General features: G+C 38.2%; 1 protein-coding gene across 4 annotated transcripts in view; it reads right to left on the reverse strand.

Annotated features, from left to right (window-relative positions):
- The window catches only part of LOC115260119 (ubiquitin-conjugating enzyme E2 Q2), a 100542-nt gene that overhangs the window by 23454 nt on the left and 53630 nt on the right, over positions 1-23458 (reverse strand). For all 4 annotated transcript variants that reach the window (XM_062859282.1, XM_062859284.1, XM_062859283.1 and 1 more), the window contains 2 exons: positions 17758-17874; positions 1239-1562 (listed from right to left, as the gene is read on the reverse strand). In XM_062859282.1, the coding sequence (XP_062715266.1) occupies positions 1239-1562; positions 17758-17874 (441 nt within the window). The remainder of the gene's footprint in view (positions 1-1238; positions 1563-17757; positions 17875-23458) is intronic.

The following is a 23458-nucleotide window of genomic DNA, read 5'->3' on the forward strand; positions in this document are numbered from 1 at the left end:
CCCTGAAAGAACCCCATGAAGAATTCCCGAAAGAATCCCTGGAGAAACTCCTGAAGGAATCCTTGGAGGAACTTCTGAAGGAATCCATGGAGGAATCCCTTAAGGAATCTCTAGACAAATGTCTGAAGGAATCCATGAAAAATTTATGGCGGAATCCCTGAAATAAAGCATGAAAAAAACCATGGAGAAATTCCTGAAGAAACCCATGGAAGTTCTTGAAGAAATCTGTGAACGAAGTTCTTGTTAACGGCTTTTTCTTTTTCACCTTAATAACTGTGAAAGTGCTCATTGAACACTAAGCCCAGAAGCAGGGTTTATCCCAGTTGGTACGCATTCCAAGAAAAGGAAGAAGAGTCATGACTCCGAACATTACTTTTTGGGGCATCCTATTATGCATCTGACTGAACCAAAAAAAAACATTGATGAAGGTTGGATCATCATGCCACCACCAGCATAATGCAGCGTGCAAAATATACGAATTTCAATGCTCTGCCGCTGTAAAGCCCCGAACCAGTGCTCTTAGTTTAATAATAATTGGCTTCTTTAACGGTGTTGAGATAATTCTATATTCTGAATGTGCATGTCAAACTGAGCCGAAATCCAAATTTTCATGAATTTTGGTGCCCGGGAACCTATTTAAAAATCAATTTGAAGTTTGTATGGGAGTGATTTGATGAATCACCCCTCGTCGAATTTTGTACTGGGCGGAGCTGTCAAACAGTTGCCCAGCTGTCAAAAGGTGATTTGGAAAAAATGCTTTGAAATTGGTTTTAGGTATCAAAACAAAGTTCAAAAAATCTGAAAAAAATCATAATGGCTCAGAAAAACGTGCTCTTTCGTTTAAAAATATAAAATCATTAAATTTTTCTTTATTTAAAAACCCAATTGCGAGCGACTATTGTTTTATTTATGAGCTGGCTGATACTTTTCGGCTAGTAGATAAATGAGCTAGAGGAGGAAAAGGTACGACCTTCAACCAGCACAAACAGCCGAACACGGACGAATGCGAAGGTACAGGTGATGACGATACCATCTCCAGCCAGAGCCAGCCAGCCAGCCCAGTCAGCGAACGGAAACGAGCTGCACAAAATAGGCCACACGATAAGGGTGGCGAAAAAGTGTGTCACTCTTCATTGTCTCCCCCCTACGGCAATAGACATAACGTTTTTTTTTTCATTTTCGGTTTCTGGGAAATCCCGATGAGGATAAAATACGCGCAGCAGAAGTCATATCCTTACCTTGGCAGCATTTCGTCCGTCGTCCATCTCGAGGGGAAGATCCTCTTCCGCTTCGCTGTCCTGGTCGCTTTCCTCCGCCACATCGTCTTCGATGTCATCACAGTCTGAATCGAGCTCGTCGATCTGTTGTTGCTGTTGTTGCTGCTGCTGCTGCTGCTGATGTTGCTGTTGGAGCTGATGGTGGTGCAGCTGATGGCCGTGGGCGGCCAGGTAGGGCGAGGGGGTACCAGGTGCGTACGGTTGGAACGGCATCATGAGGTTGTCCAGATCGGGAGGTAGCGGGACTGTGTGTAATCGGCAGAGTTCTCGTAACAGTATTTCGACCTGGAAGGATGGAAATGCATTTTTACAATATTAATTGCAGCTTAAGGTATTGGAAAATGTAGACTCCAAATTTGGAACATCAACTACGAAGATTCAATACAAAGCAAATGTTATATAAGTTGTATGTTTCGATAGGTAAGGATTATTAAAGGTGACAGAAAAAGAAAACCACTCACGGTGTGTTGTGTAGAACAACTTTATAATAAAAAAATAAGTAAGTCTGAAATTTTGCCCAATGATACTTTGGGCCATTCCCTTCAATTTTCTGGGTCGGTAGAAATCATCCATCGGGGGGTCTAGAACAAAACTTTTTTTTGAAGGTTTTTCATGCAGAAACTGTTAAAAGCGCATATTGTAAATTATTGCATCTCCTACAAATAGTCACAAATTTTTTGTCTTTGAAGATAGAACCATAAACATTTCAGGCGTTTCGAAGTAGTATGCGTAGATGACTGTGTGAAAATTTCATTGAAATACAGTTTCTTACCGATTTTGGCAACACCCGTTTTTGTCTACTCCCGATTTTGGCAACACCCGTTTTTGGCAACATTTCCTTCCCGATTTTGGCAACACCCGTTTTTGGCAACACCCGATTTTGGCAACAATTTTTTACCGATTTTGGCAACAAAAAATTTTGACCAAAAATTTTTACCGAAAAATCGTTTGTATTTGCAAATGTAGTGTTATTTTATCCTTACTTTTCTTTAAAAAGTCAAAATTCATTAAATTTTCCAAAATCGAAAATTTTACAAATCATGACGTAATTTATGAACGTCACCTACATGGATCGTTTTATAGCTTGTGAATAGTCCATATTTATAATATAAGCCAAATTGACGCATAAAAGTTGAAAATTATCCACAAATTTTTTTTACCGATTTTGGCAACACCCCAGATTGGCAACATTAAATTCACCTCGTGTTGCCAAAATCGGTAAGAAACTGTATGTTGAATGGTTTCCAAAACTATCAAATGCATTCTAAAATACTAAGCTTAGTAGCAAATGTTCAACAATCTATATATATAAAAATGAATTTCCGTCTGTCTGTCTGTCTGTCTGTCTGTCTGTCTGTCTGTCTGTCTGTCTGTCTGTCTGTCTGTCTGTCTGTCTGTCTGACCGCTATGGATTCGAAAACTACTGGACCGATCGGTGTGAAACTTTGTATGTGGGTATTTTTGGGGCCGGGGAAGGTTCTTAGCTTGGTGCGGGACCGCTCCGGTCTCTGGAACGGGGGGCTCCCATACAAATGACTTTGCGGGGGACGTCCCTTCGGAGCTGCCCACAAACACGTTAAAAGTGATCTAGAGTGCCGTGTATAGAAATCGTTTCTCGGCAATTGACAATAAACCCTCTTCCGACTTTGAGCCTCTGAAAGTTCCTATAATGTGTGCAAGAACGGGCGTTTAAGCTAAGCAAAGCTGACATTTACAGTGGTTTTAGATGGTATGCGAATAATAATTGTTTGTGAACTTTCAGTTTCATATAAAAGAATGGCCATAGAACCAAGTTTCCACCGAAAACAGGCAGTCGATCCAAGATTTACGTGGGGAAGTGAATTGAGAAGCCCGGTATTCGGCCATACAGTTTGCTCTGGTGCTCCCCTAAACCACAGTCGATGGAAATAATGCAGGTAAATGCACCATGATGAAATTTTAACGTGGCTAAATTGCTCTAAAAATGGTCAAAATGTTGATGATTTCAATCGCGAATTTTCATATTTATTCACTACCAAGTTTTGAGCATTTGCACTGCAAAAGCATGTCAGTTCTTCGCAATATGTGGTACCGTAAACCGGGGACAAATTGGTCTCTGGGTCGAAATTGATCAGACGTTTTTCAGTTGGATGAACCATACTTTGAAGAGTAACATTTCAAGTATCGTGCTGTTGGAATCTGATACTAAATGATATTCGTAAGGAAATTATTATTAGTTCAACTCAAAATGTCGTAACACTTGGTGGGATTGTAGTTAGTTCTTTATCGACATAAAGGAGACCACTTCTATGATAGGTTGTTAAAAAATCAATTTTGTTCAAAACTTTTTTTTTCAAAAAGAGTAAATTTTGAACCAATCGAATGATTTTTGGTTTCTGTTTTGCGTAGATATTGATATTGTAGTTTTCAGGATTCCACCTGGAAATCATCAAGAGAATCTTCAAAAGATTTTTCCAGAAATTCCCATAGCGATTTCTGAAGTTTTATTTTCAGAATTCAGGTTTCCTTTAGCAGTTCCTCTAGGATTTTTTTTAGGAGTTCTGGGATTCCTCTAATAAATCCTCTAGGGATGCTACCAAAAAACTTCTCCAGGGATTCCTTCAGGAATTTCACCCTTTTTCCCACCAAGGATTTTTCCAAGGATCACTACAGTGAATCATCCAGGAATTCATCTAAAGATTGCATCAGAAAATCCTCTAGGGCATAGGTTCCCCAATTTTCAGATGCGCGACCCCCTTTGGCCAGCAAACGTACCACCACAGAAATTCTCTCATATGTTGTCTGTTACAGTAAAATATTCAACTGTCCCTCGCGACCCCCTGGATGAAGGCCGGCGACCCCCCTGGGGGGTCGCGACCCCACAGTTTGCGGAACCATGCTCTAGGGATCACTCCAGAGAATCCTCTAGGAATTCCTCCAAGGTTTTCTCCAGGAATTAATCTAAATATTCCTTCAGGCCTTCAGGTATTTCTTCATGGATTCCTCCAGGATTTTTTTTTTCATAGATTTCACCAGGAATGTCATCAGGGATTCCTCCAAAAAAAAATTCAGAGATTTCTCCAGAAATTTCCCTAGGTGTTCCAACGGGAATTTATTCAGGAACTTATCTAGAGACTTTTTCAGAGATTGCCTTAGGGATTGCTCCATGAAATCCTTCAGGGAATCTCGCAAGGAAACCTCCAAAATTCATCCAGGATTTCTTAAGGAATTCATCTGGAGATTTCTCCAGGAATTTGCCGAGGGCTTCTTCCACAAAATACTCCATGAATTTCTATATGGTTTCTCTGGGAATACCGAAGAGATTTCTTCAGAATTTCCCATTATATTCGTCCAGGAGTTCCTCCAAAGATTTATCCAGCAATTTCTCACGATATTCCTCCAAGAAATCCTGCAAAAGTTCCTGGAGTAATTCTTGGAAGAATCTCTGGAGCTTGCTCTGGAGGAATCCTTACAGTTCTTCCTGAAGGTCTATCTGGAGGAATATCTGATAGAATCTGTGGATGATTTCCTGGATAAATTCTCGGAGAAATTAATGGAGTGTTTGAAGAAATCCCAGAAAGCATTTCTGTAGTAATTTCTGAAAAAAAAAATCAGCACGAATCCCTGGAGGCATGACTGGAGAAATGAAAGGATGAATCCCCGGAGTAATTAATGGAGGAATTCGTAGATGAATCCTTAGAGAATCCCTGACCAAGACTCATAGGAATTCCTGAAGGAATATAAAAAAATCGGAATTCCTAGAAGAATCTCTATAGGAATTCTTGAAAAAAAGCATGGAGGTATTCCTAGAGGAATCCTTGGAGAACTTTCTGGAGTTTTTTTTTTAAGATTTTCTTTAGGATACCTGCAGTTACTCTTGGAGGAATTCATGGAGAAGTCTCCGGATCAATTCTTCAAAAAATTTGAAGTTATACATACATGGAAGCATCCCTAGAGAAATATATGGAGGTATTCCCGGTGGAGTCCTGGAATGAGTTCTTGGATGATGCCTTGGAAAAATCCCAGGAGATATTAGGGGGATTCACTTAACAGCGTAAACTGATTAAACTAATTAAACATCGCGATCACTAAAGCAATCTTTGATTATTTCATTCGAATAATCATGAAGCATTTCAAATATGCAGAAAAGCATGGCTTACGCAGCAATTTAATCTGTTTAGTGAGTACCCCTATTAATTCTTGGAGCAATAAAAAGGGCAATACAAGGTTTGCCGGGTCAGCTAGTATATCTATATAATTTTTAATATAATAATACATGAAAAATATTTAATTCTAAGCACCTTGAGTCATTATGATGGCGGTACTGTGAAAACTTGTTTTTCAAAAGATGAACAGATACATAGTCAAATACATAAGTCAAACACACACACTGCCATTATGTAGCTTTTCAATAAAGTATTAATGATTTATTTCAAGAACGTGGTTTTGCGTATACATGTTCACAAGTACAAGAATGCCTCTATTACGAATCCTATAATAAACACAATTATCATGATTGCTGAGCATGTCGGCCTTCCCCAAAAAAATATTTAAATGTTAATTGGTAAGCCAAGAAAAGCACTCGAGGATTGGGAAACATCTCTGTTTTAAGGAAAAAGTACAGAAACTAAATATTTTTGAAACTTATGTTTACAAGCTCAAAATTAAATAGTATTCCACCTTAGTCAAACAATAAAAACAAGGTAAACCTGTTAAAGACCTCATATGTATTAACTTTGAAGTTGTGGGTATAAGTCTACATTAAAACACTGTCTTGATTGAAGAACACAATAACGAGAACCGAATTCAAAACAGTATTAAGTTGGGCAATATTCGATCAAGGGCAACTTTACGGTACCAAACATAGTTTCCGGATTATTCCACGATATTTGACATAGCTGTTAGACCTAAACTTAAGTTTGTCTTTGAATTTAATAGCAATATGATGCTTATTGCTTATGCCACCATTCATAAACAAATAACTGATAATAAGTACTGAAAGAATAGTTGAAATAACGGAGTACTTATTGAAAATGTTTCTACATTAAGCATGAAAATAGGCAATTTGATAACAATGGCTTCAGTAGTCTTATCGATTTGTATATGATGTTTAAAAAATATGTTCTGTGTAATTTAAAACCTCCAAGCATGAGGAAAAGTGGTTGATCATTGTTATGGCGTTGTTTACTAGTAGAATATTTTCAACATAAAACTATATCTTTCGAAAAAATAACAAACAGTTTTTTTTTGTAATCCAAATTATTGGGCTACGCTCCCGTAAAGCTTTTCGCTTGCAATTTGATATTTAGATAAGACCTTAATTATTAAGAAATGGAAAAAATAAACATGTATACGCAAAACCACGCTCTTGAAATAAATAATTAATACTTTAGTTGAAAAGCTACATAATGGCAGTGTGCGTGTTTTCCTTTCATGTATTTGACTTTGTATCTGTTCATCATTTGAAAATCAAGTTTTCACAGTACCGCCATTATAATGACTCAAGGTGCTTAGAATTAAATATTTTTCATGTATTATTATATAAAAAAATATATAGATATTTTGTTGGACTTTTGCTACTAAGCTTAGTATTTTAGAATGCGTTTGATAGTTTTGGTATTATTTGAAAACCATTAAACATATTTCAATGAAATTTTCACACAGTCATCTACGCATGCTACTTCGAAATGCCTGAATTTTTTATGGTTCTATCTTCAAAGACAAACAAGTTGTGACTGTTTGTAGGAGATGCAATAATTAACAATATGCGCTTTTAACTGTTTTTGCATAAAAAACCTTCAAAAAAAATTTTTGTTCTAGACCCCCCGATGGATGTTTTCCTCCGACCCAGCAAATTGAAGGGAATGGCCCAAAGTATCATTAGGCAAAATTTCAGACTTACTTATTTTTTTGTTTAAAAGTTGCTCTATAAACACACCGTGCACTGGAACCCTCTTTCAAAAATTTGCAACAAATACCTCCCTGATAAGCGTTGAACTCAATCGCTTTTGCACGTGTGGTCAACAACGATAAATGTGACATTTCCGGTGACACATCTTACCTCGTTTTAAATTACCGTACATTTTGGCGTTCCTCAAACTTTTTGTGACATTTATCAGCGAGCTTCGATCCATTCAATCAGATTGATAAAACATGAAAAACATGATGCAATGGGGGTGATTTTATCAACGAAAAAACCTCTGATCTTTCCGCTCTGTGCAGCATTCCCATCAAATTAGTCTTATGCATCCCTTTCCCTATTGCACTGACTTTCAACAACAAGGCATTGGATGTAGAATTTGCTTTATCGTGTCACTTTTGGATTTGTTTTTGTAGGTAGTAGATAACGCTTGATAATAAAAAGAGTGATATGGGTTTAAGCCTTAATCAGTTATTTATTATGATTCATATTCTCCACATGAATGAATGGTCTGCTGAACTGCAATTTCAGAATCATCGTGTATGAGATGGTGCAAACAGTTGTTTAGAGATGACCAAACCATCTGTCAGATATTTTGTTTCATTGTATGAAATCGCTCGTTCAGTTTACAAATGCCATACGTTATTCTATGCATTGAAAGAAATTTATAAGATGATCTATCCATTACCGACAAAAAGTAAAAACAAAAGATTCTTCTGCTTTTCCTTTGCCAAAACACTATAAGGAATGATAAAGAAACGTCACAAATAACAATTTGCTTTCCACAGGTTTCGAACATGTGTCCGCTGATTGATAACTTAGCTAACAATATTTATTACGAAACATAGTGAACTTTTTTTGACCATATACAATGAGAATTATGTCTGCTTCTCAATAAGCATCCTGTGCTACTGTCTTCGAGAAATAAGAATTGGGAGAATACATTTAAGTTTTCTTCTTCTAGTGGCTATTAGGCAAAATTTTGAATGAAAGACATAAAGTTGAATATGATGAACCGAAATAATTTGCGCTCATTCTGCTAACGATGGTACCATATCTAACCTTCATTATTTTTATTGCGTCAAAATTGATGTTCTGCACATGAATTTTTACCATCATTGTCAAAATGACAAATCATTGGAAATGTTTATGCTGTTTGTTGCAATAGTTAGCCTATTTCAAATTAAATAAAATCCAGTCTTCGCAACCTAGTTACAAACTAATTTAAGACATTAATCCATAGTCAAAAGTTGATTCCACGTTGTTGAACATGAGGATCATAGCAAAAATTAGTTGGTTGCATACAAAGTACGATGTAATCCGGTTTGCATTAGACTTCGCTGTCTTAGCATCCTGCCAGGTACATGGAAGTCGATTAGTGACAGGAGTCTTACGCAGTCGATATCACTACTTCGAGATTTACAACGAATGCAGCCTGTTGAATTTTGCTCTTCTGTCAAGAGTTTCCAGATTGAGCAAACGAACATCCTGGAAGATGCAAGGGGTCGCGCCACTGGAGACTCCTACTGCGAGTCGAACAAAACTTTTTGAGAATGGAGCCATTGATGTAGTAGTCGAACATTATGGGGTCCTTAGTGCGGTTCAAAGTCATCGCTTGACATTTAGGCACGCTGATAACAAGCTTGTTTTCCTCGCACCATTGAGCAAACATGTTGATCTAGGTTTGCAGACGAAGGCAGTCTTCTATGGATTGCAACACCATGTAGACCTTGAGATCATCGTCAGCGTAAACGAGCTTGCATTTGAAACCAAGCGAAGATGCTGCTTCATTGAAGAAAATTACAAATAACAAGGGTACTGAATAGTTGCTTAATGATGAACTTAATGATTTATCGAACATTGAAAGTATATAAAGCCTGTATCCGCAATAATCAGGACACAGAAGTACGACTGTAGCTCTGTAATGAATCGGTAAAATTGGCCAAATATTTGACTTGACTGAGAACTCTTTGGTTTGTGTTTATTATTTGTGTCAATTTTTATTAAAATCGATGCATTACTTTTAGCTGTGGATAAAAAACAAACAGACGTGGTCTTAAGCATTTTGTACAATCATGACCAATTTTCTTTCACATGATAGATGATTCTTTTACGGTGATGATAATTTTGAAATTTCGTTAGCAGTTATGATACTTATACGAGACACTTTCTTGCAAAATTTCATCAACTTTGATCAATTGGTTTGAAAGCTCCTGGTGTTGAGAGAGATGAGTGTTAGTGAAAATTTTTCGTGTTTTTCATGTGCGATGTTTGCCTATTCATAACTTTTGAATTTATCTACCAATCTTCATGAAATTTTCTCAGTAAGTAGTTAATTATGTGTATATTATGCCTGCAAAGTTTGATGATTATTGGTATAGTACTTTCAATAGTACAATCGAAACAATAAAGGGTGCTGACTAATTGCTATCTGAGGGGCTAAAATCACGTTCAGTCCCAATATGTGTTGCGACTATAAAATTGTTGATAGTGCATCGATTTTTTTGAAATTTTGCCTATACAACAAATGTAGATTGAGAGGTTTGTGTTGAAAATTTCATCCATTTCTTTTGTCAAATTCAAAAGTTACAGCGCTGACAAGCAAAATTAGGGGCTGAATTTTAATTCGATGGCGCACATCCTACTCTTTCATTGCTACAACAAAAAGTACTGCACCGATTCACATGAAATTTTGTAGCTGAAATGAACAAATCTTAAGATGTTACTAGGAACTAGGAGAAAATTGAGCAACTTTAATGTATTTATTGCAGTGTTACTGCTGAATTTCTATGTCCCGATTATTGCGGATACAGGCTTTAGTCTTTCTGGGCATCGATGACCTCTCACATTCAATCTTTCCGCAGTGACATGATCCGTATCCCCTCAAAAGAGTAGTGATTCTCAGAATGTTGTCGAAATCAATCAAGCGATACCTCAACTTTATAATGTTTCGAAATATGAAAGATAAGAGTATTTTTAGCCTCCCATGACCTTTCGGGAGTGATCAGGCCACCCCGGATATGCTCTGGATGCGCCATGGAAGTGGTTATATTCACAGTGATGCTGAAATCAATCGTGCGACGCCCCATACTTCATGATTTATCAAATCGTAAAGGAAAATATTATTTCTGCGCACTTGGGATCAACCTCGCCACACCTGATATATTCCGGTTGCCCCCAGGAATGTAGTAATTTCCACAAGTTATCAAATTGTATCATGCGGCACCGCAAACTTTATTAGATTTCGAAGTATAAAGAAAAATAAGACATTCTTGGGTTCTATGCTCTGTCAGGCTCAACCTGGCCGCATAAATAATGTCCCGGACGTAGTAACTTTCAGAATTTTGTCTAAATCAATCGTGAGTCACCTTAAGGCGAAACTGGAAGCATTTCCTCTTTTTTTGGTTTTTGATTTTTCATTAAATAACGCAGCAATATTTTCAAAATCGGTTTTCGTACACATGTAGAGTATGAATCTTCTGATTTTTTTTTTTTTGATGGAAAATGTTTTCCATTTTTGCAGAAACCATTTTTTTGTGAAATTTTGTTCAAAAATGGTTTCTGCAAAAACGAAAAACATTTTCCACCACAAAAAAAAAATCAGAAGAATCCTTGATCCATACTCTACATGTGTACGAAACCCGATTTTGAAAATATTGCTTCGTTATTTAATAAAAAATCAAAAACCAAAAAAGGAATCAACTTTTGACTATGGATTAATGTCTTAAATTAATTTGTAACTAGGTTGCGAAGACTGGATTTTATTTAATTTGAAATAGGCTTACTATTGCAACAAACAGCATAAACATTTCCAATGATTTGTCATTTTGACAATGATGGTAAAAATTCATGTGCAGAACATCAATTTTGACGCAAGAAAAATAATGAAGGTTAGATATGGTACCATCGTTAGCAGAATTATTTCGGTTGATCATATTCAACTTTATGTCTTTCATTCAAAATTTTGCCTAATAGCCAAACAGCTCCTATACCAAACAACTTGAAGCCAAACGGCATTATGCCAAACGGATAGACCCGGAACACATTAATTCATGAACCGGTTCCATTGCTGGTCCCAGAGCCGTAGCGTGCGGTTGGCCAGGTTGGCCCCCGCCAAGGGCGTCAGCCTCAGAGGGGCGCCGAAAATGCCTGATGCTAAAAGCGAACAGAATTAATGTTAACAAGATTACACTGTTTAAAGTATCTAAGACTGATTTTTTTTACGTTCTTCCGATTTCTCAAAAATTTAGATTTTTCTAAATTAGGCTGACACGAATTTCGATTTCCTCTTATGTCACCCCCCCCCTCGGAAAATTTTTGTCGGAATTTGACATTTTGAAGGGGGACACAAATAAATTATTTAATAAGTTTAAATTTTTTGAAGTAAAACTAGAGTTATCGAGAAAATTTCTTAACAAATCCGATGAGTTTGACGATTTTGCCTAATTGTTTGGGTAATTTTTCATCAAATACATTTATTATTTATCATGCCCCCCCTTGACGAGTCAGAGAGGAAAATGACAAAAAAAGAAAATGAGATTTGTTCCGGCCTTATTTGGAATACTACAATGTTGAGAAACTACTTTTTTTCAATGACAATATGCTTTCGAAATTCTATAGAAAGTTTCTTTCTAATGATTCCTAAACATTCTTACTGGAGAATGTATTGAGGTTACTTCCGAGGTCATTCGTCGCATTTATTCAAACATTTAACAGCGTTGACAAAAATAATTTTAAATGTAAAATATTCAGATGGTACTTTTTCAGTTCATACAATTGGTAATGTTTCTTTTGGCTTAAAACTCTTGTAATTTGGCACAAACCTTACAAGTCGTATCCGCCCAAAAACTATCAGTAAGATTTTGTTTCTATTTCCTCAACTCAAAGAAATTCTCCTGGATTCTCGAAGGATTCCTTTAGAAACTCCTCCAGGAAGGCTTTCAGGAAGTTATCTAGGATTTTTTTCAGGAACTATTCAAAGGATTCCTCCGGATCTGTCTTCAAGCATTTTGTTGAATAATCTTCCATAGTTTCCTGAAGAAACTTCTGCAGATATTCTTTCAAAATTATTTCAGAAATTATTTTCTTCAAGGATACCTTTAGAAATTCTACCACAGATTCCTTCAAAAATTCTTCTAAGGGTTGATACTTCTAATTCACAATATTTATTTCACTATTTTTTTCCTGGAAAATATTCAAAGAATTTCTTTAGAAACTCTCCAAAACTTCCCTGAGAATTCCTTAAGGAATTCTTCCAGGTTTTTTTAGAAAGTCATCTATAGATTGTTTTAGAAATTCAACCAGTTTTCTTCAGAAAATCTTTTACAGATTCTTTTAGAAAGAAGAAATCCATGTTTGATCCATGTTCATTATAGATTGCTCCATAAATTTCTGCTAGAATTTCTCTAGAAAGCTTTTCATCCCCATAGGATATTTCCAAAAAATCATAAATTTGGAATTCTCTCAGAAATTTTCCTAGGTATTTCGTGAGAAAATCTGCCATTGATTTTATTCAAAACTTCTCCAAAGGTTTCTTTTGCGATCATTCCATGAATTCCTCCGGGAATTTCTTCATAAAACCTTTTAGGGAAACTTTTTCAGAGATTCCTTCGAGAATGCAGAAACTCTTCCAATGGTTCTCCACATTGTTTACAGGCATATCTTCAGGAACTGCTCCAGGAATTCCTGCAAAAATTTATCCATGAATAACATTGTAAATTCTTGCTGAAATGTCTGCCGGGTTTTCATCAGGTATTCCTCCGGATATTCCTGCAGGAGTTCCTTTAGTGATTCAAGAAAAATTTTATTCAGAAATTTCAACAAAAACTCATATAGAAATTTCTTCAGGATTTCCTCCTAGTTTTTCTTTATGTCCATGATTCGTCTTATATTCGTTGTACATTTTTTACAGGTTTTCTGGGAAATATTTTGTTTAAACTTTAGAAAAAAACCGACCAAGTAACGTCCAATAAATTGTATGACTGAAATAGCCACAAATAAAAGTCAACACCAAGTTGCAGTCGCAACTACCATCAAACCTTTCCTAAAGTTAATGGATTTTTTTTTAATTGTTTGAGGATGTCGAAATTTTCATTAACCCTCGAGCGATTGTTATTGTTATTGTTATTGTTTATTTTAACTTGAAATTTTGAAAGAGGGAAAAACCCCTTTGAGTGATTTCGACATTTCAAAACCCTCGAGCGATTGCGCTGTTGTATTTTGTACAACACGTTGAAAAAATCTCGCTTTTTGTATTCAGCATTAGCGTGGTGCTGACGCAGGTAGTCAACCACGCGAGTTACGAAAGGTTAAGTGGAAAATACTCTAAGAGATAAATGAAACAAAAAAATCCAACTAAAGAAACGTTGAAAAAAGAAAACAGAAGTTCACTTTTTTTTTTTTTTTTTTGCCAATTAACAATGCCCAATTGTCGTGGGGCGCCAATCTGGATGCTTGCCAAGGGCGCCATGGGACCACGCTACGGCTCTGGCTGGTCCTAGAAAAAAGAGACAATTTTGAAAACATGCCATTGACTACAAAAAACGGTATAAAAAATATTTTCACAGTTGTTTCTAAATTGAAAATTCTCAAAGAAAAAAAAATACATTGGATACGCATGGGTTAAAGTTGGACTAACAAATAAACAACACAACTATGACACATTCTACGGACCCTGTATCAACAATACTCATTTTTCAAAAGTGAGTTTTGGTATGTTTCACATTTTTATAACATTCTACATTACTTTTGTCACCCAAAAATGTATTCAATATAATATCAATGTAACAATAAAATAAATATTTATTGAACGATGGTTAAGGTTAACAATAAAATTGTGATGCCTAAGTGCTTTAATTAGGCAAACTATTCATCAAAGCTGTCGTATATTAAACGCCAACGCACTGCTTTTTCAAAAGTTTTCGCACATTAACAGATGAATGTATGTAGATTTTTTAGCATTCAAAAAATCTTAATTATAATACTTTACATGCCGGGGCCTGTGGCGTAGTGGCTACACGTTTGCTTCATAAGCAGATGGTCATGGGTTTGATCCCAGCCCCGGCACTTTCGTCAGTTGCTCTTTCCCCCTGAGAGCAGCTGACACTGACCCTCTCGCAACCACCAGTTCGATGTAGTACAATTAGAAATAGAATACATTTAGGCGCTGTACAATGTGTATGTACAGCTTCCAATTGCAATCGTTCACGCAGTGGCCTAGTGGACAATAGAGCTGTAAATTAGGTTAAGTGTTCGAAAAATATATAAAAAAAATACTATACAATTCTTAGGAATTGCTGGTCAAATTATATGTTTTTTAAGCGTAACGTCACGAAAAATCAACCTTTATGATCTTGTACCGACTTTTCGACTACCACTTGTAATCTTCCTCAGTGTCAGTTATCCACTCCAGGAGGAAGATTACAAGTGGTAGTCGAAATACGCGTATCTGTCAAAGGATAAGCAACATAGGGCGGAATTAAAAGGTACGAAACTGATTACACTCATTCAAAAAAAAAACCTTTATGAAATTAATTCAAATACAGAACATGTTCTAAATATAACATTTTGTATGGTTCTCCAGAATGTCTTTCAAATGAGACTAAAAGAAAGTAAATCGGTTCACTGGTTTAAATTCCACCAAAAAGCGTTCCATCAAATTTAAAATTTCATTTATCTCAGGACCCCGATTACTCAGAGAGACGGTTTTTTTCGGCAAAACTGTTTAACAAAACAAGGACTTGCAGTGTTAGTGGATTTACCATTTAGATGCGAGATTTCGCCACTAAAAGACGCTAGTTTCCATTTTGCAAAAACTGTCAAGTGATTAGAATTTTTCAAAAAGTATTTTACAAGCTGGAAGGAACTTTTTTCACTTTGAACATATTGTATTCGAATCAAATAGTAATCAAAGACCAATATATTAGTCATAAATGTTCAAAATTTGATTTGATTTGATTCATTTAGTTCCAAGATATAAGAGTTAATAGAACAACAGTCGAAAAAGTTGTATTATGCGCTTGAAGCGCTCCATCTTTGTGTAGAGCTAACCAATCAAGTCCAAACTTGTAGCAATAACCGATTCGTTGAAATTTTTACAGAGTTACGGCTTGTTGAATGTTTTCTAGATAATTAATAAAATTGATATGCTTTTGGGCCCATATAGCCGAGGCGGTAAACGCACGGGTATTCAGCCTGCCACACGATATACACATGCAAAATGGTCATTGGCAGAGGAAGCTCTCAGTTAATAACTGTGGAAGTGCTCATAGAACACTAAGCTGAGAAGCAGGCTTTGTCCCAGTGAGGACGTTACGCCAAGAAGAGGAGAGGAGAGGAGAGGATGCTTTTGGAAATTTGCAACTAGCGCTATGATGCGGCAGAAATTAAAACCAAACGGCTATTAAACTGAAAGTCCTTGGTATACCAAACAGCTTCACCGGATCCTGAGATGAACGAAACTACAAATGTGTATGCTCTCTAACACCTCCTAGTGGAAGGATTTGAAATCATACGGCCCATCAATTGAAAGTTTTTGACCAGCCAAACAACTTTGTCGAGGACACCAACTGTCAAAATAATAAGGATCTTGAAATATATGGAGTGGAAATTGCGTCAGTGTTACGTCTGTCTTTAATATCACAAGAATTACGTAGCACTTACGAAATTGAAACTCATATACATATCTCAGGACCCAGAGTGTCTTTGGAAAAGTTGTTAAACTGGTCAAAGATATTCAATCTAAATGCCGTTTTGTTTAAGTTTCTACCTGCCTAGTGGTAGTTGAAATTTAAAAAAATCGTGCACATTATATTTATTCAGAAAATATTCAATAAATTGCAAAAAAAAAACAAAAGAGCTTAAATCTTCAGTTTTGCGTGGGATGAAAATGGGAACACTTTACTTTAAACAGATAGGGAACTGGAACCATCTCGGTAGGGGTCCTATTTGGGCACTTTTCTGCTACAACTCAGTCAATTTTGAATCAATTGACACCATTTTTGGAACGCGATGAGAGACGCTTAGTATCTAGCCGTGTACATAATTTCAAGTCAATGGGTTTGGAATTGACTGAGTTATAGCAAAGAGTGCCCAAAATACCGGCCGCTGCCCAAATGGTTCGCTACCCTACCCTAGTTTTTTGACAACCAAAACAATGCATCAATACATTTTATGGTAAATGCTATTTCAATGCTAAAACTATCACTATTGAACTAGAGCGCAGTACGTATTCGTATCAGCTAGTTACAGATCACACATGAATTCAATTCGATGCGAGCAGCATTGAGTAATCAACTTCATACATAGTAGGTAAAGTATCACCCCCATATCACACGTACCGCGTCAGCGCCATTCGATGGGGTAATGGCAAATACCGCTAGATATAATGTAATAACTATTATTGTTATTGTTATGACTACCGTTGCAGCAGCGCGCACGTTCCAGACAGATGCGCACAGATGCGAAAAAAAACCGTAGGTATAGATGGCAAACCAGAGAAAGGGTTCACCATTCGAGTTGAAGGTAGGTACATGGTGACTGATAAGTTCGCATCACTATCGCGTTATCTGTGGAAAACTGCAACATATTAAGCATTTGAATACGAGAGCATTTGCTTCCAAAGGTAGTAAAAGTCTGTTTTAGAAAGTATGGGACATCAAGTTCATCTTCTGTAAACAATCATGATTCTTGGTATGAAATAGTAAAAAATAGCTACCGTAGCGCTACAAGTATTAAAGTAAACACCGGAAATTGTTGGCAACTCCTTAGGAATTGCTGGAAAAGTGGTATACTCAATAGGCCGTCCCTTATTTTGCAAAAATTAGAAATGTTATAAGTTTGTTAGTGGAAAATGATCGTTTTAGCTAAAAAATGATCGTGTCAAAATTTGAAGTCCGTATCTCAAGGCTAAGTGGTCCCTCAAGGGGCCTAAAGTTGTCAAAAAATGTATGGAACCAAAAAAACATGATTTTTTTTTCGACAAAAAAATACGCTAATCTACTAAAACCGGTGATTTTAGGACCCTAAAGGGCCAAAAATGTGCTTATAATTGCGATATCTCTACTCGTTTTTGAGTTATTGAACAAAATAAGGTAGGTTTCCTTCGGAATCTAAAAAAAATGGTCAAAAATGCTGATTTTTCGGTCGTTTTTTGTCAATATCTTGGAAACGAGTAGAGATATCGCAAATCTAAGAACATTTTTGGCCCTTTAGGGTCCTAAAATCACCGGTTTTAGTGGAATAGCGTATTTTTTTCGTGGAAAAAATTTACATGTTTTTTTGGTCCCATACATTTTTTGACAACTTTAGGCCCCTTGAGGGACCACTTAGCCTTGAGATACGGACTTCAAATTTTGACACGATCATTTTTTAGCTAAAACGATCATTTTCCACTAACGAACTTATAACATTTCTATTTTTTGCAAAATAAGGGACGGCCTAATACTCAAGCATCGCACATCGCACACATAGTTTTTCTTATTGAATCATGTAAGTAGGGCAAGCGATGTACCGATGCGATATGGTGGATATGGATAATGAGGATAACTCTACGCCGCACATATTCTTTCCTTTACAACTCACCTGATTTATTACATGATTATCGTGGCCACTGGTGTTGGTAAGTATTTGTACCGCGTTTGTTATACTGGTTTCTTCACTTTCTGCAAACCATACTGGCGGCGTGGCGGGGTATGTTTCCTGAAATAGAGAAAAAAGAGGAATTGTTTAACTATTGGTTTGGGATAGCGAATAATATGCGGGAATGCAAATAGAAACATTAAAAAATGAACAAAACCAATAATAAACAAGAATACAAAAGATAAAATGAATATATGCAATACAATTTCACAATTGAAGTTTAAATCTTTATACCATTATAGTAGATGGTAATGCTTTCAACAAAAAAGCAATTGATCAACATAGTAGAAAAACAATTTATTTTCGTGAATCATTTTCAAGCGTTATTTTAAATTCTAGCATCGCATCATCACACAATTGGACAAACCACAAACTCCGATAATCATTTGCGTCCAATTCCCCAGTCGACAGCTGACGCTCGAAATTCGTTTCCACATGACCTGATTGCACAGAGAGCGTGTCATCATCTGTTTCTCGCAGTTGTGTCAGAATGGCAACGACTCATCCTCCTCTTCCTCCTCCGATTGAAAGTGCTTAGGTCAAAGGATAACAGCACCACTGTCACATTTTTCCATCATTGCTCCCATCCCATTCTAACAGACTGTTGTCGATGGCATTCGCATTGCTAATTTGCATCACCCACCAACAGACCGAACCACCATGTACCATGCAGCAACAACAGCAGCACCAACATCAAAAGAGATTAACCACTGGCGACACGGGGAAAAGCGGATGCAAATAACACGATAATTTAATTCAACCATCAGCCATCGATCCTGTAGACCCCCCTCTCGCCATCAGCGTTCTGGACCAGCGATTGACAGGCCTTGAAATTTGAAACTATCCGCTTTAAAGCATACATGCTTTTCAGCGTACTCGTGTGGAACGATTCTTTTTCACAAAGGACCCTCCACGAAACGACTTGTTTTTCTTCCAGGTCCAATAACAAGGTCAAGGCACGGTAAAGTCCGGGCATTGTGTGATACAGACCCCATTGAGGTCATTAGCCTTTTTGTACCTACTTCCTCGTGGCACTGGCCAGACTGCGAGTAAGGGAAGATCGGATAACCAACCCCGGTGGAAACATTGGTCGTGGACTGACTTCTGCATGCCTGGGCATCTGTTCCCCATGTTAGGGGCGGCTAATCAACGTCCGACTATCAGGATTCTGAGTTGGTGTCGGACCCAGGTATCAGGTATCAGAAGGCCGGCTACAGAGGCACGTTATCCTCCATTTGGAACATTTGTGCCATCGCCATAATAATAGTCTATTCCATCATCTACCTGAGGGAAAAGGAAGGAAATAAGGATGGGGATAAGGACAGGTAGGGAAATAGGAAAAAATACCCTGGAAGAAAGTACTAACGCATAAGCGTACCACAATGGGTTCAAACAGCGCCCTGAAAATGGCACTGTAATAACGCATAAAACGAAAGAGAGCCTATAGCTCTTTACCACAGCGGGTTAAGAACAACAGAATATCCTGAAGATTCAGGTTTCTGAAGTCAGTTTCACTTAATAAGTATTTACCGAATACTCGGAAACGCAGTTGCGCGAAAACTGGACATTTATATATCAAATGATACAAAGTTCCATAATCGGATTCACATCTACCACATACAAATGAATCAGCTTACTGAATATTCGCCATGTGATAGCTGAGTCGGCAGTGGCCAGTCAATGCTTTGACCAGAATGCTGCAATTCGGCTTTGACAGATTTGTAAGATACTTCGTCACCCTTGGAGATGGCTCAGTACAATACAATTTAGTTTGACGACATGACGCCCAACTATTCCAGTATTGTCTGTGTTGAGTGGTAGCCCAGGTGTGAATCTAAAGCTTTACCCAACACTTCGATATCGGAATAGCTGGCTCATGGTCAATGAAGTCATGTAATGCTCCAGTGCGAGCTAACTCATCAGCCAATTCATTTCCAGCGATGGAAGAATGACCAGGTACCCATACAAGGTGAACAGCGTTTGCTGAATTCAGCTCCTCGATTTGAGTTTGACAAGCGATAACTATCTTCGACCTGGAGTTGGCCGAAGCAAGTGCTATAATAGCAGCCTGGCTATCTGAACAGAAGTATATTACTTTGCCCATTACGTGCTGCTGAAGTGCTCATTGCACTCCGCACATAAGACCAAAGATTTCGGCCTGAAAAACGGTGCAGTGTCTACCAAGTGAGTAAGACTGATACAGCATTAGCTCACGAGAATAAACACCAGCAGCTGCTCGACCTTCGAGAAGGGAGCCATCAGTGTAGCATACGATGCCGTCTGCAATACTTCTTTCCAGATATCCAGAAGTCCACTCTTCCCGGGAAGGGAGTTTCGTGGAAAATGTCATATATGGGAAATTACAAGCAATTGTAAGACCACTTGGAGCAAGGATAATTTTGACCCAATTCACCAAAAGTGGAAGCAACGAGGTGTGTATTGATGTGCGGTTCACAGGAGTTTCCTCTTGTAGACCGTGTACCCGTAGACGGTAAGTGCAAGAAAGTGCTTCTTGTTTGAGATGAATGTGTAGTGGAGCAACGTCAAAGAGAACTTCGAGCGCCGCCGTGGGAGTTAAAGAGAACGCTCCAGACATCGCCATTAAGCACATCCTTTGGAGATGGCCTAACTTAGATTGGATCGTTCTCATTTCGCCCTTTTGTCACCACACAAGACATCCATAGGCCAATATTGGCCGAACAACAGATGTGTAAATCCATTTGATATACTTGGGTTTTAGACCCCAAGTTGTACCAAAGATTCGCCGGCATCGCCCGAAGGCCATACAAGCTTTCTTGATTCTGACCTCAATGTGATGGACACCTCACAAGCTTGGAATCAAGAATGACTCCAACGTATTTTACCTGTTCAGTCACATCGATTTCAGAATCAAAGAGACGCAAAGATCGAACGCCATTACGGTTTCGCCTTTTCGTAAAAATAACAATAGATGTTTTACTCGGATTAACCGAAAGGTCATATTGGCGACACCAACCCTCAACTACTTGAAGGGCGCTTTGCATCAGGTCGAAAAGGGTGGTGATACACATACCAACTAACAATGCTAGGTAGTCGTCAGCAAAACCATAAGTAGGAAAGCTGCTATTATTGAGTTGCCTCAATAGCGTATCTGCTACGAGATTCCACAAAAGCGGTGACAAGACTCCCCCTTGGGGGCATCCACAAACACTCAATTTCCTAATCCCTGCTAGACGCAATGTCGAGAAGAGATATCGTTGGAAATCATTGGAGATATACTATGACTCCGTGCGGCTTCCAATAAGGCATCGAAAGGCACATTGTCAAGGGCACCCTCGATATCTAAGAAACATCCAAGCAGGATTGCTTTTGAGCGAATGCTTTCTCGATATCGTAAACAACCTTGTGTAAAAGAGTTACAGTGGACTTACCAGATTGATAGGCATGTTGGTTCACATGAAGAGGCACGCTGGCCAGATGAACATCACGGATGTGATGATCCACAATGCGTTCTAAGCATTTCAGAAGAAAATAGGTCAAACTGATAGGTCTGAAACTCTTTGCTTCTTCACACGACACACGACCCACTTTCGGAATAAACTTCACAGTAATATCCCGCCAAGATTTGGGAATATACCCTGTAGCAAAACTGTAAACAAGTATTTTTTAAAGCATGTTTGAAATAAGCAAATCCCTTCTGAAGCAAAATAAGATAAACCCCATCTGCTCCCGGAGATTTGAAAAGAGCAAAGCTATTTAGTGCCCACTCAATCGATTCTATAGTTACAATACTCCGAGCCGAGGCTTCATCCGAAGATGTAATATCCACACATCCAGGGAAGTGTGTGCTGAACAAGCATTCCAGAACTTCCTCATCAGAGGAAGTCAGATCGCCATTTGGCAAACGAAGTTCGTTCACTCGGAAATCTTTAGATTTCGCAAGGATTTTGTTTAACCGACTGACTTCACTCAAACTGGAAACACTTGTACAAAGGTTTTTCCAGCCGGATCGTTCAGCAGACCGGCGAGCTTTCCTGTAGGCCTTCCGAGCCGACCTGAAAGCCTTCGAACCAGCCGAACATCGTCTGTTCCAACTCTTTCTACATTGTTTCCTGAGTTTCGCCAGATCAGAGTTCCACCAAGGGGTTCCTCTTGTGATCTTCACAGACCGTAGGGGGCATGCTTCTTCAAAAGCTTCCATGATGAAGGTCGTTGTAGTATCAACGGCATCATCTAAATCACTGTGTGTCAATGTTAATGTCAGTGTCAATGGATGGGGAGTATCCATGAACCAAATCAGTAAGAAGATCCCAGTTTGTTGACCGGGGATTCCTGAAACGCAATGTTTGCGAAGTAACATTTAAATGTTCAAAAAAATGTAGCGATGGTCAGATAAAGATTCTTCATCTGACACATGCCAATTGGTCAGCTCGTGACTAATTCTACTAGAGCAAAGAGTTATGTCTAACACTTCCTCTCTAGCAGATACCATGAAGGTTAGGCGGTTGCCTATGTTAAGTAATGCAAGATCTGTACTACTTAAGTACTCCATCAAACTGGAGCCTCTCAATATCTGAGCTGCTCCAGATGATATGGTGAGCATTAGCATCACTGCCAACAATTAACGGAAGGCCTTCTGAAGTGCAGTATGCGATGACTTACTTGAATGCATCCGTAGGGGATGGTTCATCATGCGGTAAATAAACCGAACAGTAAACATATTTACTGTTGAGGTTTCCAACAGATACATCGATTGTGATGGCACATACATCTCTAGTGGTTAGTTCAAAGATGAGTGTAGCAATGATTGCGTTGTTGACAAGCACACATGCTCGAGGCATGACACGTGAGTTTGCCATTTCATTTTTAACTGAAAGTAGCAAACACCGGATTCACAAGGTTTCCTAGATAGAAATTCCCCTACGAAAGTAAGGTTCTTGGACTAACGCCACTTGGGCTGTACCATTTTGCACATGTCTGCAAAGATTGATCGTTGCTGTTCTTTTGTGCTAAAAATTGATCTGAGCTAACCTAATCGTAGGCACTACCCAAACTAGGCAACTCTTAACAATCACAACACAAAAAAGAACAGCAATAAAAAGGCCAGTCGATATCGAGGATGCACAGAATACACTGTGTAAAACCCATAATGCGAAACCATATAGGTGAAAATTTAAACTAATTAATAACATCTTCATAATCCCGCCCTTATTCAGCCTCAAGTATGAGACTGAAGAAGGGCAGCTGATTATCTCGGAGAAACACAAGGTCCACCGCGCTATTACTCCGGTTAGCGCAGTAAAGGCAAAATACTGTGGAGGATGCCCTGGTACTCCACAGGCTCCGTTTGCGATTACGTTGTTATAAGACTTCCCTAACCATTCATTCTCAGGCACGGTAAGCATAAAGCCGCATAACACCTTGAATTAGGGGTCACTTGATTAGTGGACTCCTACCACTGGAACAGGCGGTCCTTAGTGCTATTCCTAGCCAGTTGAACCAACCGCTACCGACACTACACAGCTATCTAGGCTGATCGGGAAAAGAAGTTAATATTGGTGATCAACTTCCTACGGGCCCGAAAAGCCGGCAAACTGTTTTCTACTAGGAACTGATACATCAACATATGTTTCGCACAATTCTGATACGCAGCATTCTTCTTGTT

Source organism: Aedes albopictus, chromosome 3, assembly GCF_035046485.1.
Source record: "Aedes albopictus strain Foshan chromosome 3, AalbF5, whole genome shotgun sequence".
Classification (NCBI taxonomy): domain Eukaryota; kingdom Metazoa; phylum Arthropoda; class Insecta; order Diptera; family Culicidae; genus Aedes; species Aedes albopictus.